This window comes from Peromyscus leucopus, chromosome 8b (genome assembly GCF_004664715.2).
Source record: "Peromyscus leucopus breed LL Stock chromosome 8b, UCI_PerLeu_2.1, whole genome shotgun sequence".
Taxonomy (NCBI): Eukaryota; Metazoa; Chordata; class Mammalia; order Rodentia; family Cricetidae; genus Peromyscus; species Peromyscus leucopus.
Genome location: NC_051086.1, coordinates 67,180,787 through 67,199,274, shown reverse-complemented (window position 1 = coordinate 67,199,274; position 18,488 = coordinate 67,180,787). Strand labels below are relative to the sequence as shown.

Here is an 18,488-nt window from a genome sequence, read left to right as displayed (position 1 = left end):
CTGCAGGCGTTGTCTGGAGAGTTCCTGTCCTGGCTGCACAAGTGCTCACCCAGGCTTCATGGCCAGCAGAGTCCAACAGTGTTGACCAAGAAGAGGATCCTGCCACGGACAAGGTTCCAAGGCACGGGCCCACAGACTGCCACTCAAAGGCCCCGGAAGCGTTAACCTCTGGCAGTTATAGGTGTCTTGTTTATACCCAGTATAAATCTGTTTATTGTGACTGGCCCCACCCAATCTGCTGATGTTGTAAAGCCCTAATGGTCCCTAATAAAGGTGGAAGGCTTCTAACAGCACAGAGTTCCTGAAACAGGGATGGAGTGAGGGAGAGAGAAAAAAAGAGGGAGGGAGACAGATGATGAGCCTAACAATAAAGCACCACAGTGGCAAAGCTGTACTTCAAACAGCAGAGTCTGCGGCCTCAAGACTGGAAGCAACACACAGTCTCCAAGTCATGACAGGTCAGAATCCTCAATACATGTAATGATTTTCTTTGCAGCATTACTCCTGTTTGTTATCGGTTCTGGTTTCCTGCACCCAGGGCTTCTGCCCCCAGCTGCCTCTTCTCCTCCAGTTGAGCAATGAACCACTGGATCACTGTCAACCCTTCAGAATGCTTGTGTTCTGTCTAGCCCAATGACAGCCAGCCCCTGGCTGTGCACCCAAGTGTTTTGGGCTACATGTCACAATGCTCTACACCCAAGTAGCACAGTACCTCAGTAATTTTGATTCTACAGGTTGTGCGTGGAGCTACCATGTCTATGTTTAATGAGCTCCCCAGATTACTCGGATGGACTCTAGGAAGGAGATTTGAGAACCCCAGATTTTGCCTGTGTTTCAGTTTCATGGTTTTGGGTGTCCAAAATGAAGACCAAAGTTCATAAAAACTGCAAAGCCACACCTTATCAAGAACCCAAGGAGATCTAGAGTTCTCCCTTGGTCAGCTCAGGAGCTCTACAAGGGCTCTCAATCTTCCTTGCCAAGCAGTAAGATGACCTGGGGTATGTACTATCACTTTGAAGGCTCACAACGGCCCTGTGTAGGTATTAGGATCCCTATTGGGCCAAAGAAGCTAAGGAGCTTATTTGAGAACACACTGCCAGGGAATGACAGTCAGTTCACATGAACTCTGTTGAGAGCTACACCTGGCTTCTAGGTCCATCCATCTCAGTGTGGTCCTAAGGAGGGGCTGTCTGCAAGCAGACAACCTCACGGCACCCCACATTACACAGACTCCTCTTGGAAAAGCCATTAAGGGCCTGAACCCATCTCCAAGATGCGCCTCCAACATGCAGAGTATGCTACCCAAGAAACCTTGCTCTTGACATCTGTCCACAAAGTACTAGAAGGATAAAGTTCTCCCGGCTGAGGACTCTGTAGCAACCAAAACTACTCACTGTGCTACCTGTGGGGGCTGCTGAGTCAGAGCCCAGGATAAGAGTGAGCTGGTGCTCAAGGTGAGCAAAGTGAGGCTTCCTGTGCTCACTGTGGGCTGGTGTCCACCCTCCCTTTCCTGCACTGCCTCTGCCTGAAGTTGGAGTCAGCTCCCCTTCTGGGAACAGAGGGCAGCAAGCTTCTCAGACACAGCCTCCCCCAGGAAAGCACCATCCCCTCCCTCAGGCTAGCAGCTTCCATAGCCTAATTACACACAAGCAATGCACACAAGTAGGGTACTCACATCTGCTTTCGTTAAAAGAGAAAGACGCCCTACTAGGTACAGGAAACTTACGGTCATCTGCTGCCCCTGACCTCCTAATGCACGGTCCTGAGCCCTTGTCCCACCACCATCTGTCCATGCACATCACAACCTCTTCTCGTTGATGCTAAATGCCCATGAAGCTGAATACATCTTATAGATGTCACCAAACAGTCCTAGGGGAGATGAGACATTGTCTCACACCCACTATGTGACAAGAAGCCAGCCTGAGTCTATTACAGACACCAAGAAGATGAGCATCTAGTTTGGAAATACCCAAATTCTCTAAAAATCAAGATTGAACAAGATCCTCACTAGAGACAGGGAAATAAGAGGATCCCTCCCAAATAACAACAAACAAATCTTCTTTCAGGTAACAGATAGCACAAGCCAGCCTCTGTAGGGAATAACAATAGCCAGCATTGATGAGAACCTGCTATGTCCGGGTGTTTTGCCTATATACACATGCATCATACCGTTCCTCCTCCAGCTTTTGTAGGTGGGTGTGCCCACTGTACACTGAGAAACTGAGGCTCAGATTCCAGAAGCTTGCCTAGGGTCACACAGAAATAAGTGACTAAGGTAAGGTTGGAATTTGGGTCTTCTCTGTGACGCATGGTTCTGTCCTTGGGCCCACTGAATTTAGAAGAACTTGTAAAGACGTGTTAAACAGGATGGGTGGTAGTGGTCAGTCAAAAGGAGGTTGGGAGACAGAGGGAGATGAGCTGCTAATGGAGTAGCTCCAAGATGCTCATTACAGGCAGTGAGGCCCCTGAGCCATCCCCTCTGCCAGCATCAAAACACAGAAACTTACCCACCCCACCCCACCCCGCCACTTCCACCACCTGAGCCCCATTTGGAATATGCATTTAGACACATTCCAGGTAATAAACATGCACTTTAATATGGAGATGCTTTAGGGTTGGTTCTCAACTCTTGGTGGCACACTGGGCTCACCTGGAAGGTTCTAGTAACTACAGAAGCCTGGCCTAGTTCCCTAGAGAATCTGACATAATGGTGGCATTTGAGAGTTTGGCTGACCCAAGCAGGCTGTGTTCATATGAAGTGTGAACCAAGAATGATATGTATATATGTGTGTATGTATGTGTACTTCTACATATATGTGTGTATATATTTACAAATACACACTCACATTTTTTTAATTATGCGTGTGAGTTTGTGAACCTGCCCACAGAGACCAGAAGTGTTGGATGCCCCTGGAGCTGGGGTTACAAGTGGCCGTAAGCTGACTAACATGAGTCCTGGGAGCTTAACTCAGGTCCTCTGGAAGAGTAGTACTCACTCTTAACCACTGAGCCATCTCTCCAGCCCTGGTTTTTTTTATATTTTTAAATAGTTGGGGAAAAAATCCAAAGGAGACTATGCCATGATATGTGAAAATAACATGAATTCAAACTTCAGATCCCATAAGGCTGTGTCGGGAGACAGCCACACACTCACTCATGCATAGCCGATGGGTGCTTTTGTGCTACACAGGCAGGGCTGAGTGGCTGTGACTGAGGCCACATGGCTTAAGAAGCCCAAACTATTCACTATGGGGTCTTTACTGAAAAAGTTGCCTGACTATTCGAGAGGACCTGGGAACAGCCCAGGATCATTAGGAGTGAATGCTTCATTTGACTTTATTTTATTTATTATATTAATATATAATATAAACATTACATGTAAAATGTACACATATATGCTCACATATATATGCACATTATGATACATGTACACACACACACACACACACATATACACACACACACACACCGCTTCCACATTTGTGTTTCACTTCCTGTTGAAAAGTGGACAGAAGTATAAGGCCAGCTCTTGTGCCTTCTACTAAGCAGGTGCCTTCAAAGGCCCTTGCCCAGACCTCTGGCTCTCTCTCCCCTCCAGTGCTTCGTTCTCTCCAAGTTTCTGTTACTTCCCATCAAACATTTTACAAACAGATTCCAAGAGCACTTCTCCCATAAGCTGCAGGCTGGACTCCATGCTTCCTGGCAGCTTCCTTCCTCTTCAGAGGGGATGGGAGTAGAAGGGGTGTGTGTGAGTGTGGGTGTGGGTGTGTGTGTGGGGGTGAGGTAGCAAGGAGTCCTCAAATCCTCTGAGGATCCTTCAGAGGGATTAGACTTAGCCAGTGGGCTGCCTCAGTGGGTGTAGGAACTCATCATCAGCTGGGGGTCCCTTTGTGCTGAGGCCAGAGCCCACCAGTGCCTTGCCCTGGGTCTTTGTATGCAGACCAGGACTGGCCCTCTAGGGGGCTGACAGCAGAATGCCTTTAAGACTAGGCCTCTTAATCTCATTAATATCCTAATTGTCTTCCCCAATCTAGTGGGAGTTGATGGGGTGGTACCCACAAGATAAAATGACCTTCAAATTCAGGAGATAAAATGACAGTTAGGGATTAAGTCCCTAAGAAGCAGAATGTTGGAGCCCTGTCCACCTCTGAACCACTGGAGCAAGCCAGGATTCCAGGCAATTCTCTCTCTGACTCAGGGACAATAGGGTTGCTTCATTCACTCTGGGAACCTTTGCTGCTGAGATGAATATTTTTTACAGCTGCCCTCATAAACCCCCCCTTGTCTCCCCCCCCCTCTTGTCTGCTGCCCAGGGAGGGGGTGGAGCTCCCAGAGGTGAGCTGAGGTGCCTACCCTGTCTCACAGGCCCCATTAAGTTGTTAAAGCTTTTAGTGCCCCAGACAGGGCCGAATGCAAGGGCAGTTCAAATCCCCACACAGATAGAGATGGGCTTGGGAAAGAGAGGCCAGCATTTCTTTCCACAGAATTCACCTTGTTCAGGGGCAGCAGCTGGAGAAGAAACAGTGAACTAGCTTGACTCTCAGTCTTCGCCTTACCTCACCTCGGTCATTCAGATGGGAATAGCAGATGTATAGAAGAAGGGTGTGTGTGTGTGTGTGTGTGTGTGTGTGTGTGTGTGTGTGTGTGTGTGTGTGTGTGTTAGTTCTCATGTTTAAAAGTTTTTAGTGTCTGCATAGAACAAATAAAGACAGATGGGCAGTGAGCTACAGGTCAAAACCTGTCCCTGTCCCCTGCTGACTAACTCTATGAACTTGGGGGCAAATTACTCACATTCTAAATATTTTCGCTTCCCTAAGTTGACAAATGGGGATATCAAACCAGGCAGCACCCATCCTCCTACATTTTGGGGAAAGTTAAATGGGACAAAGCACTCAGGTGCCAGCCCAGGGCCTGGGACCAAGGAAGTGCTGAATCCACAGAGAACGAGATTTCTCATCTTCAGTCTGTCTTCTCTTGGGTATGGCTGAGGTCTCCTTGGGTAGGGCATATTTTTGTGCCATGGAGAAGTGCAGCTATCCAGGCCATTTTTACCTTGACCAGGAATGAATCTGTTTTGCCTAAGCCATGGGGTTAGAGTCCTACAGCCACTGGGGGATGCTGCAATGGGGGACTAAGAGAGAGACCGGAGGGCGGACTCTGTGTTTCCAAGTTCTGACACATGTCACGGAAGTCTGGTCTGCTGGGCTGGGAAAGGAAGGAATAGAGTTCAAAGGCAGGAGAAAACAGCAGCCATGGAAACAGTATGTCCTTTCAGGCTGTGGCCCAGAGGCCCAAAACTTATCCTAGGGAGGTGTCTTCTCCCTTCTGTGACTCACTGACTTTGTTGAAGAACAAGTACTCATTTCCTCCTGAAAAGATCATTTAGGAGAGAGGACATGTGTGGGAGAGCAAAGGCTGATGGGGACCGTGTGTCCCTCCCTTGCCTCCTTGCGGAGGTAGCCAGGTGACTTAAGACTGAACAAAGCCACCCAGATCAGGCTACAGATACCAGTCTTGGGCCAAGGCTAGCCCAGGTCCCATCCCACAACCACTTCCTCCTCCTCTGAGCCAATCAATACAAGTACCAGTCTCCAACCAGCTCCTTTTTCTTGCCACAGCCCTGCCCTCTGACCTTTTAGGGGCCTTTTCCTTGATTCAGTGCCAGAATGGAGGTAGAGGCCATCACTCCGGGTCTGCTCAATGGCCCCAGAATGGGTTGTCACAGGATCCTATAACCAGGGACAGCTCCTGCTGGCCAGAGCTGGAATGGGGAGGGCGACAGATAAAGGCCTTCCAGTCTGAAGATAAATGGCTGCCCGCAGCCTGCTACAGTAACTTTAGGCCCCCAAGAAGAAGAGACAAAGGTTGCCCCTGTGACACTCCCTGGAAAGACGAAGGCCCGGCAGCAGCAGCCAGGCTGGTTCAAAGCCCAGCTTAATTGTCAATTAAGCATGCATAAGGGAGACAAAGCCCTGACAACCCCTGGCTGCATGCTGGTGTGTGATTGTAAAGGCCAAGAGGGGCAAGGCTGGAAACAGCTGATTCTGCTGACTGTGTTTGCAGGGTACCTTGTAAGCAACCGGCCGCTGACAGAGGCAAAGTGCCCCTCCTGCCATCCCTATTGTGTGGGACATTCCAGGACCAGGGTCACACTGTGGTCACCGTGGGCAAGTGGGGCACATGCAGTAAGCATGGCTGGGAGGGAAAGGGCTTGCTTAGGAAGAGGGGGCTCAGCTCTCCAGGAAGAGGATTCTGGGGGAAGGTTCCTCCTCTCTCTGGTGCTGCCAGACCTCCTCCTGGCTCAGGTGTTGGGGTTCTGAGAAGACCTTGAGGTCTGGTCCTTCCCCAGCTCAGCCTTGGAGGCGGCCAGTGTCAGGGGCTGGGGAGATGGCCCAGGGGTAAAAATAAAGACCAGAGTTCGGGGCTCCAGCACCCATGTGAATGCTGGGCGGGTATAGGGTTTGTCTATCATTCTGCACATTGAGAGAAGGATACAGGGGTTCCTCAGAGTAAGAAAGCTACCTAGGGCAAATCTAGTGTAATCTCACCAGTAAATCTAGTGAGCTCCATGTTCAAGTAAGAGACCCTGCCTTACTACATACGGTAGAGAGCCATCAAGAAAGACACAGGTCGGCCGGGCGGTGGTGGCGCACGCCTTTAATCCCAGCACTCGGGAGGCAGAGGCAGGCGGATCTCTGTGAGTTCGAGGCCAGCCTGGTCTCCAAAGCGAGTTCCAGGAAAGGCGCAAAGCTACACAGAGAAACCCTGTCTCGAAAAAACCAAAAAAAAAAAAAAAGAAAGACACAGGTCATCAACCTCCTACTTCTCTCTTAGCCTCCTTTGCACTGCATCTCCAGTGCCTCACGAGAATGTCTAACCCCATGGTGCACACAGAGTGTTTATGCCCATACATATGTGAGTACGCATACACATATGTATACACACACCATACACATACATGCACATGAGCATGTGAGCAAGAGAATAAGACATAGATAGATAGATAGATAGATAGATAGATAGATAGATAGATAGATAGATAGACAGACAACCGATGCTGATACTGGGTATTGGTTCCAGACAGACAGATGAACAGATAACCAGTGCTGATACTGGGTATTGGTTCCAAGTTTTAGGTTCCAAGTCAGCTACGATGTTGGTGTGAGCAGGGGCTGGGGAGGCCCCACGGTGGGGAGGGTACAGTGAGGATCTGCAGCCCAAGTTTGAGCACTGCTGTTTGACCAGCCCTGGGGGGGAAGTCCCAAGAGCCATTCCGACAGCCTCAGAAGGCCATGCAGGCTTCTGACTCCACCATCATAGAGCACTGATCACTTCTGTGCCAGTCCCAGGGTGAGAACGCATCTCACTACCTCTTAGGATTAATGCCCATGTGCGTGAAATGAAAAAGAAACCAGGTTCTTTTTGCCTGCCCTTGTTCCACTGCCTCATTTATTCTCCGCAATACTGAGATGACAGGAATGCTCTCACTGTGGTTTGCTGGGAAAGGTGGTTACTTACAGGTCCACCCATCTAATCCTCGCATGCACCCAGCATCCATTTGACGCACAGGAAACTCAGGACTTATGTGAATTAGTCACAGGCATCACCTGTCTACTTAGAACTGAGGTTCAAAATGACACCCAGAGAATCCAGTACCTGGGCAGTCAAGGACCACCATGATGGACCTTGAGTGAAAATGAAGGCCTAAACAGCCACTGAAAATATCGAATGTCCTGTAAGAACACTGCACCCACCCCACATGACAGATGTAGGGTCTTTCTCTCCCTAGAAAAGACCCCCATGTCCCCAGAGATAACCTTGAATTCAAGCTGATACTGGAGACTCCATGTTGGTGAGAGGTCCTCCCTACAGGGTATAAATTCTAAGGATGCAGGGCCCTGTGTCCCCAGTATTTTCCTTTCCCTCCCCATTTAAACATACTGGCTAGGCACATACTCCATCAGGGAGCTACGTCCCCAATTTATATTGCCAGGACCTGGTTAGCACTTAATGCATATTTATGTTGCAAGAACCAACAGGCTAGATGTCTATCTCTTTCTGGGTCTCAGTTTCTTTCTTTAAAGTTCTTCTGGGTTCTATCCTTCTCATAATTTTCACAAAGGTCCAGACTTTCGGGGCAGCCCAGAGACTCCATTTTCAGTGGACCATACCCTTCGCAGATGCCCATCTGAGGCTGTCTCCTGCCCTTGTCCCCACCTCTGCTCTGTTTCTAATGCCTGGGCATGCTGCCCTAGCTCTCTGGCTCTCGAGCCAGGGCACAGAGAGCCTAAGCTCCCGACCCTGTGGTGACCTCGGCACAACCCCAGCTTGTCAGAAAGCTGCTGGGCCTTTGTTTGGTTTGCGGGCTCCCTGACTTTGGTGTGGAGATCACAGGTCCCAGTACAATTGCCATTGTCTTCTCAACAATGATCCTTGCCCCCGACCACGCCCCCCACAGCTTCCAGATTTAGCTCCGCGGATCACCATGGTGGGCGAATGCTCCAGCCCTGCTCAGTACCGGCCATAAGCCATCCACTACCTACCCGCTGAACCTTGCTGCATTGCTATAAAGGGGTTAAGTGACTCCGTGGTCAGACCAACCCTTGTTCCCCTCCCTGCCCCTAGTTTCTTTGCTTCTCATGAATAAGCCAGTTTTCTTTTGGGGGTATCTGAGCCCTTCCTTACGCTCAGAGCAGGGCCTAGAGAAACTCCAGCAAGGTCCCAGGTTCACGCTGGTCAATTTCAGGTCTCAAACTGAAACAAATTTCAGGTCTCAAACATTGAAAACAAATGTCTGCATATCACCCAATTGGTACTCAGACCCTGACCTGATGATTTGGATTACCCAACACATGGGTCAGCTCCCAATCCTTGGGCCTTTCCCATCAAAAAGGTTAACTAGCAAGAGAGGGGAGGAAGGGACTTCAGAGGACAGTAGAGTGTGACAATGGCTGGCTTTCCTTTCTCAAGCCTTTCCCCAGATCAGAAAGCAGCATTGTTTGGTATGCATGGGTCCCAAACAATTGTCTGTAGGCACCTCCTCGTTTCTGGTTAAGATGACTTTCGTGGGAGAATTAAGGCCCAGGGGGAGAAGGCATTGGCTGACACTGCTTGGCAGATAGGAGTCCTTTCCCACGTGAGGATATAGGCTTCTAACTCAACACCTTCAAACCCCACAGCAGAGACATTCTGATCTGGGCCAACACGGCACAACCTCTTTAGCCAGTCATCACAGAAGACCTCGAGTGACAGACCCATCTTACTCCTGACTCAGCACAACAGAGACGGCCACCTAAGTGGCCTTCCCCTACCAACCACTAGACTCCTCCTGTTGAAACTAGGGTGCCAGATAGGATATGGCCTGGCACGGCAGAGGATGGCCAGAATGCCGTTCTCCGTCATACCGACCAGCGATATGGCACTTATGATCTCCCTGCTTGCAGCTTGGACCTGGCACCCCCAAAAGGCAGCCTCTTCTGGGGACAATCTGTGTGGCTGAGTCAGCAGCCACCCAGGGAGAATGAAGACAGAGACGGAAAGGTCAAAGGGCTCTTTGAGGGCCGAGCAGCTGAGCAAGGAATGGGAGGAAACCTGACCAGAGGCACGCACTTCTCTCTCATGAGAATGTTCTAGCAATGGGAGGAAAGTGGGTCTGCCCCATCTCAAAGTTATCGGCTCCTCTGAAACACCAGGAACAGAGTGAGGTGGGCGAGGACAGCAACAGTTGGTTCGGAGGCAGCGAGAGGCACTGTTCTCCACTTACCTGACAGCTTGTTGGGAGGAGAGGAGCTGGGCTGGTGGTGAGGGGAGCCATGGGTGAGCAGGGGGTTCAGGTTATGCGTCTGGTTGGAGCTGTAGGCATCCATGGCCAGCTTCTGCCGGAATGCTTCCTCCTTCCGGCGGTTGGCAAACCAGTTGTAGACACGGACCTCTGTGACCAAGTTGGAGCCTAGGCCGTGGGCTTTGGAGGGGGAGACCCCTCGCTGCAAACATTCTGCCCTGCAAAGAACAGAAGGGAGGGACGGTGAGTGAGGGTGGCTGGGGGGATTGCATGTGCTGGACCCCAAACACACAGTCATAGCAGAGGCTGGGAGAAGCCTGTTCAGAGAAAGGCCATCCTCACAGTATCTGAGAGGGCTGGAGGGAAGCTTTAGTGCAGGCTCTGAGCAAGCTATGCTACCTAGAAGTCTGAGCATAGGCCCCCTGTGTGTGGACGGGGCAGGCCAAGGATCAGTAATTTCAAGAGAAGGCCCAGGGATCGGCATCCTGACACCTTTACAGTCTCAGGACAGGAAGAGTCCTTCACTGACTCTGAGTCTCTTCCAGGCACTGTGAGAGACATCTGGGCTTTGGGGGTTTGGATAACCCCAGAAGGGTGCAGAGAACCTGATTCCACATTCATATTCTGGGGCAAAGAGCTAGCGGAGAGGGGCGGGGTCATTAAGGAGGCAGCCAGAGAGGTCAGGTCTCCGATTAGGAGGGCCAATGAAACCCCCCAGCACACTGTGAGCTCCTAGACACCACTTGATGGAAGATCTTGTGTCAACCCAGGCTGCTTCCACACTGGGCTTCCCTGGCTCTATCTTTTCACTGCCAAAGCTACTCAGCAGAGAGGCAGAGCAAAGGCCCCACAGGCTTCTGCCAGAGCAAGGAGTGCACGTTCTAGAGAGTCAAAATTGGAATGAAAGAGAATAGAGAAAGAATGAAACCAAAAGGATTCTCCAAGAACTTCCGGTGCTTGCTTTAAAAAAAAAAAATCATACATCGTTGAGAAACAGAAAGGAGTCTGTTTTGTCTGTGTAGATGGAGCCGGCCAAAGAGATCCAACCAAACTCTTACTCTCCCCCTAAATTTCCTTAATTGTGTGATTGAGACAGGGTCTCATTCTGAAGCCCGGATGGGCCTCAAACTCTCCATCTTCCTCCCTTTGCTTCCAGAGTGCTGGGATTACAGGTGTGTGCCACTATGCCAATGAATCTCACAAAACCCGTGTCAGGTCCCAGTTTCTTTCCAGTCGCATGGGGATACAGTTAGTAGAGGCCAGAGCTAAGTGGCAATTTGGTATTGACTGTATGGAGTGGAAATATCTCTCTCCAGCATCATCATATTTCACGTCAGAGCTTTTAGAATATCTTCCCCAAAATAATCACTCGTGGGAATAATGATTTAGTATTTCACAGAGGTGAGACTCCATGATTGACAAGCAACAATGCTATACAGGCCCCTTAAATGCTGGGCGTCTTGGATCTTTCTCTTTCTTCTTTTAAACATTCATTTGTGTGTGTGTGTGTGTGTGTGTGTGTGTGTGTGTGTGTGTACGCACACACTCACACCACAGGACATATGCCGAATTTAGAGGACATTTTGCAAGATTTGGTTCTCTCTCCCTCATGTGGAGTCTGGGGATCAAACTCAGGCAGTCAGGTTTGGCAGCAAATGCCTTTAACCCTCTGAGCCATCTTGCCAGTCCTCGGGGCTTTTGATATACTAAAATAAGCTGTGACTCCCGTGATGTGTCTCAAGCCTACTTATTAATAAGCTGAATTCGGGGTTCTGGAGAACACACCCTGGGAGACCTTGATCTAGCCACACTTGGCTGGAACACCGATATCTCAGCGGCATAGACTGAGGGGAGGAGCCTTCCCCGACGGCTCCCGTGGGCTCCTTCCATTACCTGTTACACTCCTCCACTAAGGCCTCCCTCTCCTCCTTGCTGGGATTCTTTTGCCGGTCGTAGGCCTGGTACAAAATTTGCTGGGATGCGGGCCCCCATTTGAAGCGGTTACGGCGCATCTTCTTGTTGGCGGGCTCAGAGCAGGCATCCTCGGACTGCCCAGGCCCCTGGTTCTGTTGACTGAACTCTGGAAAGAGAAACAGCAGCTGATCCTGACTGCTTTTGTCTGTCATATTTCCAGAGCTCTGGACTGTCTGGTTGAACTCTGAAATGAGAAAGGAGTAGATTTGATAGAGCCTGCAGCCTTCACTCCATAGTCGGACAGACAGACAGACAGACAGACGGACACAGACAGATGGACCAAGGGACAAAGACCCCTTGATTCCTCTCCCTTAAGCTTCACAATCTGCTCTAATTTTATGTGGGAATAGAGAGGGGACACTTATGGCAGGCTCCTCCCTGCTCATCTTGTGTGTGTCCCCAGCAAATCCACCCTTTCCTTTTTTGGACAGAGTTTAGATATAGTCAAGACAGTGCTTTGACTCATTGACCTCCTGACATTAAGTGACACTCTGAGTCCTGAATGCTTGTATGTTTATTATGTATGTATGTATGTATGTATGTATGTATGTATGTATGTATGTATTTATTTAGAGAGAGGGTTTCTCTATGCATCCCTGGCTGTTCTGGATCTCACTCTGTAGACCAGGCTGGCCTCAAACTCAGAGATCCTGCTGCCTCTACTTCCCGAGTGCTGGGATTAAAGGCGTGTGCCACCACAGCCCAGCTCTGAATGCTTGTATTTTGATGACAAGGGAATGAGCTCGGTCAAGTCTCAGGCCCAGGGGCAGATTGTTCAAAGGTGTAATTTACACTTACCTACCATATTTAGAGACAGTGTGTAGCCCTCCTGCTCTTTACTCTTATCTATCCTGGGCACCTTATTCTAACAGTAGGTTCTTTAAAAACCATGAAACCCCAAACCTTTAAAAATCACGCTTGGAAATAAATAGGGAGCTTTGTAACTGCAAAAGATGTTCCTTAGACTTCTAGTATGATTGCAAAGGCAATAATGTGTGTGTGTGTGTGTGTGTGTGTGTGTGTGTGTGTGTGTGTGTGTGTGTGTTGGGTGGTGTATGTGATACGTGTGTGTCGTGTCTATGTGATATGAGTGTCCTGTGTGTGTGGTGTATGCGTGTCCCAGGGAACCTTTAATGAGGGAGATGGCTTGAGATCTGTCCACATAACAGAGGCCCTTTCTAGGAATGACACTGAAGGGGCTGGAGAAAGGCGGAAGGAAACACCAGGTTGTTACTTTCCAGGCCTGGACAGAGTAACCTTCAATCCATCTTCATCGAATGAGTGAAAGGTGGAGACAGCCTGGCCCGGGGCAACATGTTGGCTGATATGGTTGGGATGAGGTTTGATATCTGCTTTATAAGAAGGGAACTATGTTGTCCTCTACCTTCTATCTGCATGGAGCAGTGTCCACAGAGGCGCAGGACATATAACAAATTCATTTTCTAGCCCCTACTCCCCATCTTCTGGACCTTGATGCTTTCCTTTCTCAGTTCCCAGGGTCCCTTGGAGTTCTCAGAGTGTCCAGCTACAACCTCCGGAGCCCTACAGTAACACCTCTGGGTGCACCATAATTTCAGACAACTGAACCACAGATCCACATTACTACACTTCTTAGAACACACCCCCAGCCCCATACACACATACATACAAACCTAGCATCTCCCTGTGTACCTGGGATTTTATGGCCGTGGGCTTCACTTCTATTTTGGCCCACCCCAAGGAAGTGGTGGGCATCTAACCAGCCTGGATTTAGGATCCCAGCTGCAGATGGGGCTGCCTTTGCTTAGCCCATGGCCAAAGGCCAATTCAGAAGCAGCCTCCTAGGTAGGTGGGTGGATGGCTTCTGTCACTGGAGCCTTTTGATTTGAGATGGTCCTGGAGCCACCTTAGGGCTCTGTTTGCACTGATGCCCACTGTGTTTTCAGAAACCAGAAGCAGCCTCTGCTAAATGTAGAAGCAGAAGATCACCAGCTTCCCTTGGGATGATGTGGGAAGATGGTAGCCCCTCCCACGGTCAGATGCTTCCAGGGGTTTGCAGCCCTTACATCACTCATTCTTCACAGCAGCTCTCTATGTGCTGCTACTTACAGGTGGAGACAGAAGTCCCCTGTGCAGTGGGGGAGGGGGACTAGTTAATGTCTCCCCTGCTCCCCGTGGGCCCTGCACCACCTCTGTAGAGTACCCTGTGAGTAATGGGCAAAGCCAGTGAGGACGACCCCAAGTGTCTGGGATCTGTTTGAGATTTTTTTCATTAGAAACGTTCACAGGGAGTGGGCCACCCCCTCAACGCAACACTCTCTACCTGTAGCCCTCCACCTAACTCCTGCAGCCTTTCTAAGGGAGAGAGTGTCATTGCTTCCAACAGCAGATAAAGAAACTGGAGTTCGGAGTGGTTAGTGATGGGTCCAAAGCCGCTCGAGCCTAGGATGCGCTAAGGTTCCTAGCCACTAGTCTACGAATCCCCCACACAGCAATGCTCCCCAGATCTGACTTAGGTGGAGGAGGCTTTTGCTACACACATCTGCCAGTATGAGGCTGATCTTTGGGGAGAGGGCAGCGGGCACGAGGTCTGCACCCAGAGCATTTGTGGGCCAGTCGGGGCCTACAGGCCTCAGGGGCCTGTCCTAGCCATAGCAGTGTTGGAAGACCGAGACCCTGCAGGCCCTCCAGCTACCGACAACTCCCCTCCTCTTTCTTTCGAAGTGAATGGAATAGAAAAGGTCTGGTACCCATTAAAATGACATCGGAATGCTTGCTCCAGCAGACTCATCCTAGGCTTGGGAGCTAGTCCAGAAAGTTCTATAGGTATAGACAAGCCCTCAAATGGTGCCATTTATTAGTTTAGTTTTTCATGAAACTTTTGTGTACCATCTTATTTCCTCCTCCTCTTTCTCTTTCCATTCAACTCACTCATTTGATCTTCCTTTTATGTATCTCCCCAAGTTTTGTCCTATGCTGGTGTGTCTTTTCTTTATCCTTTCAGACTTGATAAAAAAAAAAGCTACCTCCTCCAGTAAGTCCTCCAGGATTTACCTCTCCAGGTGATATTGCAATCGCTCTGCTGCCCAGTGCATGCCTTTTAAAGAGCGCTTGGAAAGCAGTTGTCATTAATTACTCAAGCTTCTCAACTCCTTCAGGGGGGTTTAAGTCCACAGAGGCAAGACCTGTGTGCCTTACAGCCTACCATAGTGCCTGGGACATGACATGCATGATAATTATAGGAGGAGGAATATATCCTTAGGTTCTGTCTCCTGTAACTTCAAGGCAAAAACAACAATAACACGGAACAAAAATGTCCCTTGCAGGCTGCCATCCACTTAGTCAATGGCCCCTTCCTGAGTGTCCCGAAACTCTTTCTGGGACTTCCGTCTTATTAGATGGTCCTGTGTCTTCTGTGTCACCCTGTCTGTCCTGGGGAAGCTGAATGAATACCACCCTGACTGCTGAACCATCCCAGGGCTGTCTGGCCTTTGGAGACTGTGGCTCCTGGGAATGTTCTGGGGCCATGCAGGAACTGAAGAGCTGCTTCATGTCAGGAGGTCAATTCCTTAAATATCACCACCACCGTGTGTGTGTGTGTGTGTGTGTGTGTGTGTGTGTGTGTGTGTGTGTGTGTGTGAACCCATACTTTAAAGGATTGACTCCTCTATGCTGCAAACAGACTCCCCGTGGCTTCTACTCTGTCCACACAATGTTCCACCTCGAGAGTCAACCTCAGCCGGAGACAAGAGCCCCCAAACCTTCCCTTCCACAGACGGCCTTTCTGCCCACAGACACTGGCACAATAAACACAGACATGATCATTTGGGAGCAGTGTGGGGAAAACACAAATCCAAGAGCAATTTGAGAAGCAGCTGTCTAGCAAGAGGGAAGACATCCCTACCCAGAAAATGATGGAAATGAACATGTTGGCAAAGTCACAGAGGCTCATAGCCTGGGGAGGGGGAGTGGGGTGGGGAAGAGTGAGTTGGGGGGTAGCAGCAGCAGCTGAAATTGTTCTACAGAACGGGCTGGGTCCAAATAGTTCAAGTGTCTTGGCCAAGTATGATCTCTCCAAATAAAAACAGCTCAAGGTTCAAACTCCCCTCAGCTTAAACACCCAAGCTCCTCAGCATTCTTGGGTGGAAAGAATTTTGGGACAGAAAGGAGATCTTGTTAAGAATTAAATTAAACCTGGCATAGTGGTGCACACCTTTGATCTCAGCACTGGGAAGCAAAGGCAGGTGGGATTTCTGAGTTCCAGGCCAGCCTGGTCTACAGAGTGAGTTCCAGGACAGCCAGGACTACATGAAAAACCCTGTCTCAAAAAACAAACAAACAAACAAAAAAACTAAAACAAAATCCCAAACAAACAAAAACCCTGAAGCGATGAGAATTGGATCAGCAAACCACCATGTGACACTCTGCACTAAGAGAGTCCTCTACAAACATTATTACTGGGATAGTTGATGACATTTGAACAAAATCTGAGGTTTAGATGGCAGTAGTGCTTCACAGGTAATCTGGCAAATTTGGTAGATGCATGAAGCATGTATGGGTTGGGTAATCCGTTGGTTCAACACACAAAATAAAGGGGGGCAGATTATGTAGGCAACTCGCTGCAAAGTGAGACTCTCTTCCTATTTTCCTTTAATAATCCACTCCAAACTTAAAACAATTAAAAGCCAGTCTGTAAAACAAACCAACCAACTGATGGGTGGGTCAGAGTTCCAAGTGCAGACAACTATAACTGCATCCTGCCTCAGGGCGTCCTCCCTAGATGAAATCACTCCCAGCTGAGCCCAGATTCTGATTGTGGTAAATGTGAGTAAGCACTTTAAACCGTTTCGGGACTTAGCCCTCACTCCCTCCACCCCTGCCACCACTTCCAAAAATCAGGGTCAGGTTCGGGTTGTCTATACAGACACCTTAGCCGTTTATACTTTTTCCAGAGGGGAGGAAAATAACAGTAATGGTCGTTGATATTGTTGACCCCTGTCAATGTCATCTTTGGTAACTCAGACCTGTGGTCATATGTCAACCAGAGGCAAAGAAAGGGATGTTGGAAAGAAGGACTAAAAACACTCAGGGCACCCTGCCTGCACTGAAGGGTCTACAGAGCAACTAGCTGTGTAGCCAGGGGCTGTGTGAGAGAGAAATGATAGGAGATAATCCACTGTGCAGCATCTGTAAGGCCACCATCTACCTGCCAGCTTCTTACACTGGCCAACTACTTTAAAAGGCTTTCCTGATGGAGGGGAAACCGAGGCAGCCCATGGGGGTCAGAGTGAGGGCAAAAGTCACTGGGTTGAAGCAGAGGCAGGTTTAAAACACTTACGTCGGAGGATCTCCCGCTGCTTTCTGACATACCAGGTGTACAGGGCGGCTCGCTTCTGGGTCTTCATGGGGGTGCCCTTGTTGAGGTGCTGGGAGAGGTGGGATTGGTTTAGGCCTGTGACGTCAACCACCTCCCTCTGGGGGATGTTGTGCTGCTGCATGTAGCCCTTGATCATTTTGGCGGCTCTCCAAGGGTCCTCACTAGACAGATAAGCAGACGGTCAGGGTGCTGGTGGGAAACGCCCAGGGAAAAATAGTCACCTACTAGGTACAAAACTCACCCTAACATCTCTCTCCACCTGTCCAAACTGCAACCTGGAACGAGGTGTACGGCTAAAAGAAGACAAAACGGGAGAGGCGTAGATGCCTCCCCCACCGTGTGCTCAGGACATAGCTTGTCCTTCTGAGATAGGCACAGGAGAATGCTCACCCCTACCCCTACACTCCCCATCCCCTCATGCCCTGGAAGAAAAAACTCTTGCTTTATTCTGCTTTCCTTGGATTTCAAGAGACTAAAAAGCAAGAGTCTTACCAGAAAACGGAGGTGCCTAGGGTCTGATTCTACACCTAGCCAAATCAGTTTTTCAATCCACCCTGTTTCAGCCTAAACCTCCCCAGCGTTTCTTCTCCTTCTGAAAAGGAGGCCCCAGTCTGTTAAAAGAGGGGTGGGCCGGTGTGACCACCTCCTGGGACACAAGGAGTCTTCCAAAGAATGCCTGGATGTTTTTTTTTTTTTTTTTTTTTTTTTTTTTTTTTTTTTTTTTTTTTTAAAAGTATTTTTGTTTGGTGTGTTTAGAAACCTCCTGCAAACCTCAAACTGAGATATTTCATAAATGTCTGTATAGCTGTGATTCCTTTTGTATTCAAATATTACATTGTTCTTGGAATTTTAGGAAAGTGTTCTCAGCTACAATGGCAACACTCCCCCAGGTTGAAGAGTCAGGGCACTTGCAAAGCAGGTAAAGTTTTTTTTCTGCTGTTGTTCTTTGTTGTTATATTTTTTTAATTATCCACAGCCCCACCTCCCAAATAAATCCTACTGAGGAAGAGTAATTTCAGTTTTGGGAGTAAGACACGAAAGATCCCAAATGCTCCGTTCGCCTGTGCGATTGCATCTCTCTGCCATAGCAAGGCTACCAGGGAGGGAGGGGGCAGTTCTGTAGATTTCAAGTTTGGACTGAGAATGTAGTCAGGCTTCTGGGTCTCACAGGCACAGGCACAGCTTGTCATTATAAACAAGGCACAGGGATGTCTTCAGGGCTTTTTTTTTTTTTTTTAACAATGTTTCCAACTTCCGTTGTTACTTTTTCTTGCTTGTTAAATGGAATACTTAGAATGAGAATTGCCATTTAAATTAAGAGACTAAGAAAGTAAAACAAAGTACAGATCAAAAGTTTTAAAGGAACAATACAAGTAT

At 49.0% G+C, this 18,488-nt stretch overlaps 1 protein-coding gene across 4 annotated transcripts in view; it reads right to left on the bottom strand.

The window, feature by feature from the left end:
- The window catches only part of Hnf1b (HNF1 homeobox B), a 54,374-nt gene that overhangs the window by 31,747 nt on the left and 4,139 nt on the right, over positions 1–18,488 (bottom strand). For 2 of the 4 annotated variants that reach the window (XM_028890575.2, XM_028890574.2), the window contains exons 2-4: positions 17,073–17,272; positions 11,675–11,939; positions 9,764–9,999 (exon numbers count right to left, since the gene is read on the bottom strand). In XM_028890575.2, coding sequence (XP_028746408.1) covers positions 9,764–9,999; positions 11,675–11,939; positions 17,073–17,272 — 701 coding nt within the window. The remainder of the gene's footprint in view (positions 1–9,763; positions 10,000–11,674; positions 11,940–17,072; positions 17,273–18,488) is intronic. The other 2 variants (XM_037201019.1, XM_037201018.1) reach the window with 1 other exon arrangement.